General features: G+C 33.5%; 1 protein-coding gene across 1 annotated transcript; it reads right to left on the bottom strand.

Annotated features, from left to right (window-relative positions):
- Nucleotides 1-542: 542 nt before the first annotated feature.
- Nucleotides 543-12,720, bottom strand: LOC131150669 (probable sucrose-phosphate synthase 1). Its single transcript, XM_058101529.1, has 13 exons — nt 12,347-12,720; nt 12,035-12,124; nt 11,365-11,606; nt 11,124-11,187; nt 10,285-10,977; nt 10,001-10,117; nt 9,624-9,755; nt 9,315-9,491; nt 3,665-3,718; nt 3,514-3,576; nt 2,451-3,395; nt 2,119-2,246; nt 543-1,156 (listed from the first exon to the last, which is right to left on the bottom strand). The coding sequence occupies exons 1-13, from the start codon at nt 12,527-12,529 to the stop codon at nt 883-885; spliced, it is 3,162 nt and encodes a 1,053-aa protein (XP_057957512.1). The 5' UTR covers nt 12,530-12,720; the 3' UTR covers nt 543-882.
- Nucleotides 12,721-15,421: the final 2,701 nt, after the last annotated feature.

Genomic DNA, 15,421 nt, shown 5'->3' with positions numbered 1-15,421 from the left:
ACAACAAAGAAAAAGAAAAAGAAAAAGAAAAAGAGAAAAAGGAGAGAACTTGATTGGGGGGGGGGAGCGGGGAGGAACGACAAGCGTAAAAGTAAGAATTAACCTTCATTCTTCAGCAATTTTAACAATTGAAGAATACTCAAAGTTCCAATCAATAGTGGGCAATTGAGTTTTCTTTAGATATCCATTGCTTATGATTAAGCTCATGCTAACAAAGATTGGATCCGGATCCATTTCTTCAACGAACCCAGATCAAGAAAATTCACCATTTACAAATTGTTAAATTGATCCTTCAACAGATCCATCATTGTCTTTGGGAACACACCTTTCGAGACTTCAAACGAGTGGATCCACTTTCAAGGAGATTGAATAAGAAGGTTTATTGTAAAATATACAAAGATTGTACTCATTCTTTAAATCATTATACAAAATTAACATTTGTTCCAATTTTCTTGCCTTAACTTTTAAGGCAGGAATTTGTCCTGATTAAAAATGAAGAAGAATTGAGTAAAGTGCATAACAAGAAAAGGCCACACCATAAATATGCAACTCCGCAGCTGCCTTGCTGTGCTTTTATTATGAACTAAATAGCAGTAGCAACCATATACAGAACTGATGCACCGAAAGCAAGACAGCATTATGGTGAACAGCAGAAAAGGAAAAGGCAGGGAAATGAAGGAGCAGAAGAAAAGCCAGAAGATTCAGAGAAAAATGCCCATACGAGATGAGGTCTAAATTAACAACGAAGAGCATTTTGGAAAGCCACTTGGTATGCAGCCGAAAATCTGAAGGCCAAACTTTGGGGCAGCCATACACAAGTGAGAGAGGGCAAGGTCTGGGCTCTCTCTCACAGGCTAATGGGGACGAAAGAGATGTAATTTTCTACACCTTGAGGACCCCCAGTTTGGCCAGTGACACCCTTATGTCGTCGCTGCTGCACCCTTCAGTTTGAATAATGTTGGGGGTGTCGAATGGCACCACATCTTCCAAAGGGTAGTTTTTGCCAGCATGAAGTTTACGGGCACCGCTGCAAACGCCCTTCAGTATTACAGATCTGTGGACCCCACCAAGAAGTCCTTCATAGTCCGTATCCCCACATTCTCCCACGAACACCACAATGTTCGACAATTCCACACCCCATCGAACATACAGGTACCTGCCAACCACATTATTTCAAATCCTCAAAAAGTGACAGTGAAAATGAATAGCAATGGATTTTGAATGAACTAAAATGCGGCCATAAATTTGAACGAAAAAGGGAAACTACTGTACTATTCTTATTCCATTATTTTTTTAATTAAATTACAACGTTCAAACAATACATTCAAAAATTTCAATGAAATTGGACCAAACAGCTTAAAATATTTTAAAAATTGTACCACAAATTTGAATATCAGAGTTGAGCCAAAAAAGAATCAACTTACATTTGGAACACAGCTCTTGTTGACACCTAATTAGAATCTACTCCTTTTTCTGACTTCTACTTAAGTTATTGCAATTTAACTGACACATAGTGCATTCAGATGATTGACTTGGAATCTTTTCATGACAATGCAACTACATAGCCCAATGATATTGTTCTTTTTTTTTGATAAATACTATGCAAAAGAGCACTAATATATCAAATTCAATAAAATTCAAGATTATAATGAGAATGAAGAAAAAAAAAAAAAAACTTCGGTGTTTCTACAAGACAAAATTGTGAGCTCCCATACCTTACATGGCTATCAATTAGCAGGCAGATCTTGAGGAATTAATTAATTAATCATGGACCTTATGATATTTATATGCCAAGAAAATTATGTGATTAGATGATAAGGCATTGCAGGAAAGCTTGTTTTTTTTTTTTTTTTTTGGGGGGTGGGGGGGGGTTTGTTGTTCAACATTTGCTTTTCATTGGCACTTTCAGCAACAAGATAACCTAATTAATCTAGCTCCTTTATTTGCAAAGTTGTGATACCTATTACAAAACAACAAATTTTACAGCCCAATCTTTAAAATAGGCTAGAAAAGAGTAAAAGAGAGAAAATGGAGAGGGGGGAAGAGGACAGCTAGAAGTATGAAATCACACAGAGAATCAGAAATGAGAGAGAGGAGAAATCCTCTCAACACACAAACCTGAGAGCTTGAGACCGAGAAGCCAATACAGGGATCACATTAAACTTGGTGCCATTTCGACAATATATAACATGGCATCGAAGGGCCTGAATTCTCATCAATTTCCGAAGCTCCTTTACTGGAGGTATCTGCCAAGACATGCATTAAAAAATTTAAGCCAAAACAACAACAAAGCTATTCCAGTAAAGCTATTAGTGTTCTTAAGGAAAAATAATTCATCACACTAAATTTAAGAATGTGTAGCCAATTTGCAGAGAGAGAGAGAGAGAGAGAGAGAGATTGTTTTTCAAATGAAGTTAATCACAAATCAATATTGAAAAAAAAAAATTTACCAAAGATGGGTTTTTCACTTTGAAAGCATAGCAATGTGTGGTAGACCCTGATTCATCTTCAGCAACAATCTGTTCTCCTTCCCCTTTTTTATCATTAATAGAAGCAGCCCAACGAACCAAAGTCTTCCTCAAACCTTCAGCTCCCCAACGGTACTCAATATGTGAATGATAATCCAAGTCTAACACATAGGGAAGCCCTAAAGGACCATCCTCAGAGCTTGAAGATGGATAGTACAACTCACTACCGCTGTTGCAAATAAAAGCATCAAAATCCAAATGGCTCAATCCTCCCGTAACCAGAACAGAGTGCATCTCAGAAATGGTCAAGGCTGTAGACACTATAAAACCTATTGAGCCTGCTATCCTGTCCTTCCCACTAGCCTCAATAACCACTTTAATATATTCAAGAAAATCAGCTTCTGTCTCAGAATCAATGGCAATAACAAAGATATACTTACGCCTCCTCAATGATGGAAACTTATTGTGCTCTACTTTCTCAATGGACCCAGCTTTCTGTGCATCGCCTAGAACACGTTTTGACCATGTCAAAACTGCATTTTCTAACTTGTTTTTTCCACCAACAGGATTTTCACCAGAATCTAAAGCATTATCAAGAGTACCACTCCCTTCATGTTTCTCCCCATCAAATGAAAGCTTTAAGTTTAATGAGATATCCTGTATATCCCTCAATGAATCACCAGGTGAATCTGACTCTGAATTTGCTACTCCATCATCATTTCTTTGCCATTGTGGATGCCTCGGTTTGCAACAAGCAATCCGAGATAAGTACGTCCTACAATGCTCTGGCCATGAAAAAAGGTGAATATTTTTCAGTCCATTCTGCCTACATCTTGCCCAAAGCTGCTTATCTGCAACAAGCTTCAGAAGAGCACCAGCTATAGACTGCTGATCATGTGGGTCGACCAGTAGACCATTGTCAAGGACCTGTAATCAGTTTTCTGTTAGCACTTAATAACTAGAACAAAACTTTATCAAAATACCAATAGACTGAAAAGATGAGATAATCTTTTAAGCAATAGGGATGTTCCAACAATGGACTCACCCGGTGAATATCAACAGGACCTCCATTTTTTGTGGCAACAATAGGCAAACCATGAGCTGCTGCCTATTCAGAATAAAAATCTTATATTGTAGTTGATAATAAAAAAAATATTTGAAATAAAAAACTTGGAAAATATTTAAGGGGCACAAACCTCAATAAGAGTCAGCCCAAATGGCTCAATGAATGCTGGATTGATGAAAACACCCTACAAGAAAGATTGATGACAAGAAACAAAATAACATATATACAAGAACAATTTGAAGGGTAGATCACAAGAAGACATGAAATAACATATATATATATATATATAAGAGCAAGATTTTAAATTTCGATATCAACTAAATTTGTGAGGCTTCAAAAATACAGAAATATCAATGGAAATTTTGATGTTGATTTCAATTTTAATCATAAATTAAATTAATAATAACTCATGGAATTTTTTATGAAAACTTTAGATACTATAAAGAAACATAATAATGCTGAATTTATAACTAAAATACTATAAATAAACTACGAAAAATGGCAAGAATTTAGTACATAAGGTGCAACAACTATAATATAATAACCATATTAAATATATTCATGTTCAGTTATATATAAACGAAATTCATAAATGGATTAAAATCTAGTAATTATGCAAATATATTTAGACATAAAAGGTTAAATAGAATGTTGAAACTAATATCTGAGTTAAATTTTGCATAAAATTACAGAAGTATGAAAGCTATCATTTAGATCTTTCTCAGTAATAGTCATATTTTCAATTATAAAAATGAAAATTTATTAAGACAGAAATTTTAATTTGAATTTCGAATCTCAAATTTCAATTTCAAGGAAATTTTTTCCCACAATCAGATTTTCATCAAATTTCTTCCAAATTTTGAGATCTGTTAAATTTCAGATGATTTAAGGAAATTTCAATGGAAATTTTCAAAGATTCAAATTGAGAGCCATTTTTTTATTTCAAGGGTGGTGGAAAGTGAAGACAGAAATTTCAACTATCTCACGGAATTTTAAAATGGAAGCAATTTGAGCATTTCAAACTTTCATATCAATTAATAAGTTAGAATGAGAGAGTGAAAGCATAATACATACAGTTGGGTGCAACAAATTGTTTAGTAGAAAGTCTTTACCTAAGGCCATATGGCATATGCCATAACAATAACCAATCAATGGTAATATTTCCTTTCTTCCATATATGGCATTTAGACAAAGCATCAAGCAAAGGTGAGAAATGTTCTCCCTCATGCACTCATATAGTTGCCTAGAACGCTGTACATTCTGCGTCATGGTACAGGTACAGGAATTGCCACATAGTTTGGTTCGTGGCACAAGGGTAGGCTTAGTTGGTATGCTATTTTGAATCATAGGATGCTTTGAAACATTTAATTGACTCGCTTAGTTAGTACACTATTTTCGATTGGGATTGTGTGAAAAAATTAATAAACAAATAAGTGCTCTTTTCAGAATTATTCATTGTGATTATTCTATTATGCAAACAATGATGTAGATTGAATAATTATTGCCATTATTTAGTTAAATTTTTAGAAATTTTTTTTTTTCTTCAAACTAATGTGTAGAACTTTTTACTGGTAAAAAATAGATATAAAGTCAATGAAAATGGTTTAGTTTTTTTTATTTAAAAAAAATAAAAATAAAAAATAAAAAACCAATCAATCAATCAATATATTAAACAATTTGCATTAAAAGCAAACTCAGGAAAGATCAAGTCAAAACCAAACGTTACGGTACTCATGGCAGCCCTTGGAAGCTCATTCTCAGATTTTACATTTTTTTTCTTTCCTTGAATTAAGTTTCATCTGCGTGTTGGGGAGTGCAGTTCTGAGAGGATTTGAAGATTGATGCAGCTCCTTTGGCTCTGTGTTTCCTGGCTTTTATCATCAAATCATCCTAATGCTCCAATTTCCAACTTTATTTTATTTTTTAGGGTACTATGGCTTCTTGGTATTTTCGTTTTAGGAGAAATTTGAGTGAGAGAAGATGGGGAATTGAACCAGCTCTTGGGGGTGTTAGATGCCTTTACTCCGTCCTTTTGTACTGGTTGGTTCTAGAGCATGATGCAAATGGGTCCTATTTTCCTTTGCATTCTTTGATTACGAAAGCCAGAACTCCATCTAAAACCAGGGCATTTATGTATTGCAATTCCTGACAAGATCAACACTAATTGTTGATTTGCTCCAAGTTAGAAGGCTCTTTGAAAGCATTGTCACAAGGTGTTTGTTTCCCGTGTTCTCACAGCAGTGAAACGAAGGGTCACTTATTTCTCATGGGTCATCTGGTGTAGGCCCTCCTAAAAACTCTCTCTAACCATTCACACAAGCCCACATTCCACAAATTGCAACTTCAACTTAATCTCAACATATTATGGGAAAGCATATGAGATAGCATTATAGTCACATGCAGTGTGTCGTGTGCACAACTTATAGTTTTTATAAAAAAAATCTTCTTCTCAATAAAACATTTATCTTTCAGCCTCTGCCAAGAATTTCATTGTTTGAACATATATCATCTTTCATTTCATTGCAGTGATCATTAGATAAATTATGGAATGAAACTCGATGGTAACCAAATGATTCAAATCATATTGATGAGATTGATGGCAATGCATGCTGTCCAGGCTAGGTTCAGACTTGACCACAGAGAAACAAATATTTAGAAATTAGCACCTCACTTTGTGACAGAAAAGACCTTCCTAGCGCTAAGTGCCATTGATCAAGCCTCCCTAGACATTTAGTTTGTTTCAACTTATTAGTTAACTTCCATCAGTCACCAACTTATAGCATAGACAGAATGCAATGATGACTTTGTGATCTATTTTTTTAAAATACCATTTTTACAGTCATGATAAAATTTAACCATACCTTAACTCTTCTTCTCAATTAGAAAAAATACACAGAAACCCCTAAGTTTTCCAATATAAATAAATAAATAAAAACCTCCTCCAACATTTAAATATTACATTGACCTTTCCTCTTAATGGTGGGAAGACGACACTGTCAACAAAATTTTCTTTAAAAAGCACCAGATCTGGACATGGTGGTGAACAATGACTTTTGGGCACAGTGGAAGGCATGCAAAGCCAAGGAGTCAGAACCCTATTCTACTCCATCATCAACCAGTGAATCGAAAACCATCCTTCCTAGATCACCATTTCGCTCATCAACAACATGAAAAGCTTAAGATTGTGCATAGAAACTCTTTTAGTTTGCATCAATGAGAGAAATAAACATGGATAGCATTTGGTAATTAGAAGTAAGCTTTGCTGTTGGTTCCAATTCCTAATCTACTTTTCAACAATCCCATTCTGTACCAGAATTGGTTCCCTCCTTTACAGCGCTTCTTAACTCCAGCTCCCTAGTCCAGAATCAAATTTCAATTCTGGCAAAAATTATAGGAAATTATAGAAACCTATCATGCTTCTTTCACCATACATGCATATACAAACATACAACTACACATAACACAAATGCCCATCTACGTTTGGCTGCTTAGAGACATGCATACGGGCATGCATGCATATGCATGATATGCACATACTCATATATGCATATACATACACATAATATCAATATATATATATATATATATATATTACGTGCAGTATGAAAGTAATATTAATATTATAAATCATTAGGTTTTTTATTATTACTATTATTAGTATCATATTTTATTTTTTATTATAATATATATTTAATAATTTATAAGCAATATTAATATTAAAATATATAAAAGTATAATGAAATATAATTATAATAAATGAAATATGATTTTTAATATTAATAAGAATTAATTATTATCTTTTACCAAAAAAAATTTTAATTATTATACACTTGCATTTGCATATGCCAAACATGAAAATACAACTCCAATCCTAATTCTATGCCAAACCAAACACTAGGGAGGCATCTGAAATTCGATTTTTTATTCCAATTGTCAACCAAATGCTGTCATAATTCCCACAAGAGAATTGATAATTCCCATATTATGAGATTTGAGTGGGGACGCAGGGGAAACACTATACTTTTTTAGGGGCAATCGTTTAATTTGTTGCAGTATCCTCTTTTTTTTTTAATTTCAATAGGGTCAGCTACCCCCATTGATTTCTATTTGAGTACATCACTGCTCGTTTTTCTCTAACAGTTTTTGGGTTGCCTGAATCGTCTTTGAGACATTAGGTCAAACAATTGAGAGAGAGAGAGAGAGATGGACTTATACTCCAAGAATAATCTAGCAACCTACTGATGGGATTTCATGCTCCATTGCATAGGCTATATGGGTTATTTGTTATTTTATTAGAGGATCTCTTAGAAGAAGAAGAAGGTGGTTAGTTGCACATAAGGCCAGTAACGGACAGGGCCACGAATGACTAAGCAAAAACAGGGGTGATCTTGACTTGTGAAGCTGGAAAAGATTGCGAAATTACTCCCTCCCTCTCTCGTTCGATATATATTAATTCCCCTTCAAAACATTGTTCAAGTTTATAAAAAGAACAGGGAAAAAACAGAGACGCATTCCAGGTGTGATTAGCAGATCTTTCTCTAACTGAAGAAAAAGAATGGAAATATACATAAAATTTTATTTTGAGGTTAAATTTTTTTTTTTTTCCAATTGAAGCATGATATCATCACAATATCGTACTCCATCTGGGCTGCTAATGGGTGAGTTACAAAAAGGTAACAAGTGAAAGTAAAACTAAATGTCAAACAATCTGCATAACTCTTGGGTAGTGATAGAAGGTACGCTTGTTGTTGGACAATTTTTACGTGAGGTCACTGCATTTTTCTCTTCATTTCTTAATAAAAATTTAGTTCAGTAATAAGGATAAAATTGTCAATAGTAAAAACCCGTAGACACAGTTTCCAATGATGATAATAAGGTCCATGTAAATTTCTAAATCTAATATGTGGTCCACATCTTTTTTCCAAAACTAAAAGGAGATCAGTGTATTTTTCCCTTGGTTAAATAGTTCCAAATCTTGGAACTAGAACTACACTCTATGGTTCCTGGTCCCTCAATGGTTCCACAATTTTTTATTCCTGATTCAAATTAAGATGTTTAAACTATCTAACATAATAGTTAAGTAATTTAAGGCTCTTCATATTGTTTATGTTCAATCAACTCAATTTTCTATTAAAAAAAACCAAAAATTAAAGATGCTATACATTCAAGGCAAACTAATTATATGAAAAATATAACAGATGAACCTTGCTGTACTTTATGAGGTAATAATTGGTCTAGTTCTGGTTTCTTTAGATTTCCATCATTCAAAGGGGAAGAATCAGAACTGAACCTTGACCAAATTGTTTACTAAATAGCCCTAACAATCTACATAAAAAAATGAACTACGAAAAATGACTAGGATGGTTGCAGGTTTTTACTAAGTGAGTCTCCAGTTCTTTGTTATGATTCCAAATTGACATCCCAATCCCACACCTCAATGGCACTTTCTACATCCAACTACTTAAGCAGCCACCTTAGCACATAGAATAATAACAGTATGAATTGTGTATAATTAAGGGAAGGAATGAAAAAGATAGGCTGTAGAAGAAGAAGAAGAATAAGCCTCCATCGGTCAAGAATTAGAATAATAACAGTATGAATTGTGTGTGTATAATGGAGGGAAGGAAGAAATTAAAAAAAAAAATAGGCTGTAGAAGAAGAATAAGCCACCATCAGGCAAGAATACTGGGTCGAGCTGGCTGCGAATTAAAAGAAGAAAACATGAATGCGTCCAATTTAAAAGCACAGCCAATTTAATACAAAGGAATAGCCAATAGTACCTTTGTTTTTGCTGCCAGTTGATAAATGTTGGGAACATCAGACTGCTTGTGGTGTTTAGGATATGCCACTTGACCATACAGATCATATTTGTCAATAAGCTTTAAAATTGAGAGAAGAACAGTAGCATTTGCACTAGACATTTCATCAATGCCATCACGGTTACCCATTATTAAAGTCTGCAACAACAGAAAATGTGAAAATATTAGTACAGAACCACCAAGAAGGCAAGAACCCATTTGGATTAGATTTTTCAACTGTTCAGCATAATCATGGAAATTTATTCATTGAGCTCAAAGACTGAGTCATACAAGATTAGCAAGCTCCCTTAAAGGGCGACATTCTCCAAAAGCTTTGATTAAAGTTGTGATGTTCTTTTTAGGATCTGGCCTGGCAAGGGCAAGTATCATAGGCTTGCGAGGATTGGTAAAGAAACGCATTATCTGCCAATTTCAAAATCACACAATCAAAATTTTAAAATTGAAACCAATAACTCAATTGCACAATAAAATTTACCGGGAAAAAAAACACACACACACACTCATCATATATAGTCAGGCACAGTTGATTTTACGAGCTCTTTGCACTTAAATTTTTTTTTTCCCTGTGCATGGGGTGTGGTGTGAGGTAGGGAGTCGGTAGTAGCTGAAACCTCAGGCCAAATTGGTGGATGGAGAAGCAGGATTACCTCAGGCCAAATTGGCGGATCTGGAGAAACAGGATTATCCTCATTTCCTTCTGTTTCACCATCCATATCACCATCATGTGGAACAATATGGTGAAATTCCATCCCAGGAGGAATTATCTGTGCATTATTATGAGAATTTAAATTACACATAAAATTAGCAAGTGGTGAAACAAGCAATATAAATCAATAAATAACATAATAATGACCACAATAAACTAGCTATTGTTAGAGATAGAACCTCGTAGATTTTATAAAGAACTTAGGGACAATATCATCACACATACCACCATACGAGGCATGAATCTGCCATGACAGTTCACATTGCGTTTGATTCTTGCTCTCAATTTTCGCTCTAGTATTGGATCAAATCCATCATACAAGCGCCATTGTTCTTCTATCTCCTGCCTAGTACTAGTAATGACAACTTCAGAAGCATCAAGAGATAGCTCCTCAGCCTCTATTCGCCGCATTATTTTGTATGTAGCATTTATTTCTTCCTTCGATTGCCTCCCTTGTTTCAAAAGTTGTTCAAGCTTATCTCTTCCAAGTGAGTGACCAGTAAAAAGCATCGGCACATTCAAAGCTCCTGAGAGAAGAGCAGCAGAGTCACCGGCATCTGCATAATGTCCATGAATTGCAACCGGCCAGACTGGCCCACTGCCAATCTGCTCACCAAGAACTTTGGACATCTGTATAATGTGGCCAATTGCACCATCAACAAATTCAGGAATGTGGGGCCAAAGGAGCTCTTTCTCGATATATTTATCTCTTGGGCCAAATGGTATCCGGACTATATAAGCACCACTACTCTCCCCAATCTCCTCAATACTTTCAGAGTTTAATGGATTTAGCATTTCTGTTGGCTCACCGTAACTCCAATCTACATCTGGTGCAGATACTTGTCTCGTCAACAAATCTACACGATAAACTCCAGGCATTGTGCCTAAGGCCCTGGCTAGTTCGACCACATATTTAACCTGATAAAAAAAATTGAATCAAGATCATCCCATAAATAATTTGACATTCATATAGTTCCTGCTAATATGTTAAAGTAGCCTTAACCAGATGCAAGAACCAAACCAATGAAAAATGTGAAGAAAAGAATTTTATGACCAAAAGCTACCTGACCACCTGTATCAGAATCACGACCAAGCTCCATGTTTTCTCCACGTATCAAGCCATGAAGGCTGCATGAAGACTGCTTGTTAAAAAGAACTAATACCATCACAAATAGGCATATCATAAGTTTTTTGTACTCGAGCATCAGGACACAATCTACGTTTATATGAAATCAATGACCAAAATAAACATCTACATGACCTCATTCAAATTTGGAGCACAAAAAAGAAAAGGTCAGTTCATGCCTTATTAACACAATGTAGAGTTTCTTTTCCTTGTGTTGACTAGCCCAGTTCTCCATCACATCAACAGAACTGATTCTGGGCAGTCTTCCTCTAACACTATCACCATGAATCGAAACGTCACTGGCTAAGTCCCCTTTCTCTCCTTCTGATAAGTCTTCAGACATATCAGCAGTTGCCTCTCTACGGCCTCTTTCACGTTCAAGACGACGCTTAGCCATACGTTGAGCTTCCTCTCCCTCAAGCTAGCCAAAGAAAACATGTCATGTGAAATAAGAGAGAAAGACAGAGAGTAGTTTAGGATCATAATTCCTATAGGGAAAGCAGTAGTTCATAGACACTAAAAGGGGGTTTTGAAAATAATAGCAGAAAATAGCATTCTAATTTGCAGTGCTGATCCAATCAAATCCTAATCAACCCAAGCTCGCAAATCAAAGCAAAACAAAAGAACTTCCGGGGCTCAGATTTAGAATGGAAAACAACATTATCAACTTCTTCTTAATTCAATCAAACTATCGATCCATTTAACATAAATTAATCGATGCATTCTACAGCCGAACTGCAGCAGACCGTTTCCCATATTTATCATGCCCGGAATTCAAGCATCACAAGACAAGAAAACACTAACCCGACATAGGCAAAATTAAAAATAATTATAAATAAATAAATAAACCTGCTTCTTCTTGCGAGCCAAATTCCAAATCCTCCAACACATGTTCTCCAATCTTGTATTCCTCTCCTGCGGGCTCCTTGTCGCTGCAGCCTGCAATAAATAAATTCAAATCAAAATTAACATGACAATCAAATTAAAACTAAACTTCCACACAATCCAAAGCACTTCAAATCTGACGAAGAACAGATCGGAACAGAAAAATAATCAAACAACAACTACAGTGAAAATTACATATAAGCGACTCTGTGTGTGTGTGTGTGTGTGTGTGTGTGTGTGATCGAGGATCGAAAGAGAACGGCCTTGTAATCTTACTCGAACCCAAGAACGGTGAAGGTCAGTTTCATCGAAGCCAGTGATGACTTCTTCGACGAAGTAGCGAGTGGGACTGAAGTGGCCTCTCTCTCTGAGCAACAGCGACGATTTGGCATCGTCGATTCCCGGACCAACGTCCAAGATAGCTTCTAGGTAGCTGTTAATCCAGTCGTTCCCCGCCATTCGCGATGCTCAGAAGGTGAAAATAAGGAAGCTTTTTTTTTTTTTTTTGGTCGCAGAAGAGAGATAGATAGAGAGAGCGAGCTGCGCTGCTGTGTTTCTGGCTGTGATACTTAAATAACTGTATGGAGACGGGGAGGGAGAGACTAGAGAGAGAGAGAGAGAGAGAGAAAAGCTTGGCCCGATTTCTCTGGAAAAGCTGAAAACGTTTCTTATAAAAACAAATGAAGAAAAAAAAAATTGCCACGATTGAAACTAGAAAAACATTAAGTTCTCTTTGTATTAATGATTTTATTTGAGGAAAGAAAAAAGTACAAGTATAATTTTGCTATATTTTTAAAAATTAAATATATTAAAAAATAAAAATAAAAACTTAATATGATTAAAAATTTTAAAAATTCAAATATTAAATTAAAATTTTATTTATTGATTTGTTACATATTTTATTTTAATTCTTACTTTCCTAGATAAAGAAAATGAAAAAATAAATTTATTTATATTTTTCAAGTTTCAACTAGGTCCTAAAAAAAATTAAATAAAATAATCTAATTATCATGTTTGCTTATAAAAAAATGATAAAAATAAAAATATATGAAGAACAAAATTTTAATTTTAAACATCATTAGCATCTTTTTAATAAAAAAAATGAAAGGAAAGAAAAATAGGAACATTTTTATTTTTATTATATTTTTTAAATATTTAATTTTATTTATTCTAATATAATTAAAAATTAAAAAAATTAAATATTAAAGATGTTTAAACTTAAAATTATGTCCACTATTTTTTTTGTATATTTTTGTCACTTTCCTTAATAACCAAATATGAAAAATTGGATTCCTTCGAATTCTTATAGTTCGCTTAGATCATAAATTTTATTTGAGGAAAGTGTAGGAAAGGAAAATAAAAAGGAAGTTATTTTTATTTTTATTTTTTTTTTTTTTTTGTATCAACTATTATTAAAAATTAAGAAAAATTAGTCATATGTAAATTCAATTTTTTGTTCATTTATTTGGTATATTATCAATTTCTTTCTCGCTTTCATTGATAATTAACTATAAAAGAGTATATTCCTTCGTAGTTTTCTTTCCTTTTCTTAGGGTTTGTTTGGAACTTAAAATAAAATATTAGGAAAATAAAAAAAAATATGCATATATGAAGAAATTCAAGTTTCTATTAAGGAAATATATAACAAATCAATCAATAAAATTTTAACGCTACATAAAATTAGCATTTGAATTTTCTTAATTTTTAATCATTTTAATTTTTTCTTTTTAAAATAGTACTTCATATAGAGGCCAAATACAATAAAAGATGAATTTTCCTTTCTTTCATTTTTCCAAGCAAAATTTTGGATTTAATGGACTCCTGGTGTTTTCCAAGTTCCAAATGGGGATTTTACATTTTGCGAATTGAAAATGAGGCCTAACAATACAAATTTGTGACAATAAATTTTAAATTGTTTGTATTTTAAATAGCATAACTATTTAATATTTTTAATGTACTTATTATACTACTAAAATTCAAAACATATTTCATGTTAGTACTATCAACATCGAGCTCTGATCGCCTATTTTAGTTGCCAACATATTTGATTAAACAAAAACCAAATTAGTAAAAAAAAATTAAATAAAAAAAAACCAATGGTTCCCTAACTTTTCATCTTAGAAAATGGAGTTGCCACCTCATTTGAGTTTTGAAAGGTAAATAAAGGAAATCTTTCTGAAAAGAGTTTTAAACTCGAGAGCACCATTATGAATAGGAAAAATAGACCTTTAAGCCAAAGTTCAAAGACCTAACACCCTAAAACACTCATTCCAAAAATGATAATCATACTTACCTTATATGTGTTTATGTGTGTGCCTCATATTTTGAGTTCATTTTTCAAGGATAAGATAAAAAAAAAAATGGAAAACGCCAAGTTGCAGTATTGTCGGTTGACCGCCTACTAAGGTTGTTCAACCGTCGGTTACAACTTTCCATTCTTTATTTATTTTTTGCCTAGAAATAAAAATTTTAAAAAAAAAAACAAGACTCTTTTACCCTTTTTGAAAATACTTTTATATATTTTATGCAAAGGACTTAACCTCATGGAAACTCTACTATGTCTATGCACTTTCCGAAGCAATATACATTCACGCAATTAAAGAAAAGATGTGAAGAGAAAGAAGAAAATAAATTATGTTTTTATAGTTATAACTGAGTTTATATGTGTAGATTGTCTACATATTCTTCTTGAAAGAATCAAGTCATCTCTAGTTCATCAAAACATCCCCAAAAGTGATTTTAGAAAACATTTTGATGGATTTCTTGAAACCACTTGAAAACTCTCATTGTTTTAATTGAAAAATTATCATTTTTTGTTTAAAACTTTGACTTTCTAATAAATACCATAAAATAGAAATTTAAAACCAAGTTTAAGAAGACATTTTTTTTTCACCCCCAAGCCACATCATAGATGATTACTTTGAAAAATGATATTTATTTACTTAAAATTGAAAAATGTATGGATTTTTTGTTGGAAAACCATAATTTTGCCTTGAAATTTGGTTTTAAAAACCTTGAAAGTTTTGTAGAATACTCAAAAGCCACATAATGAATATTGACTCCAATTTTTATGTGAAACTTCGCGAACACTTGAAAACCCCTTTGAAATCTTTTAGAAAATGAAAACTTTGTTTTCTATTATAACAAATAAAAAAAAACCATGAAAACCTTTGATATATCAACATTCAGACTCGATTAATACACTCCAAAGAGTATTTAGACTCGAGAACAACATGAAGATCTAAAGAAAATCACATTATAACATCCTTAGAAGGCATGATCTATTCAAGGAAAAGTATAGATCAAGTACGAATACACTAACAATGCACACATCCCAAGTAATCCTCTAGT

Source organism: Malania oleifera, chromosome 3 (genome assembly GCF_029873635.1).
Source record: "Malania oleifera isolate guangnan ecotype guangnan chromosome 3, ASM2987363v1, whole genome shotgun sequence".
Lineage (NCBI taxonomy): Eukaryota > Viridiplantae > Streptophyta > Magnoliopsida > Santalales > Ximeniaceae > Malania > Malania oleifera.
This window is presented reverse-complemented; position numbering and strand designations above follow the sequence as displayed.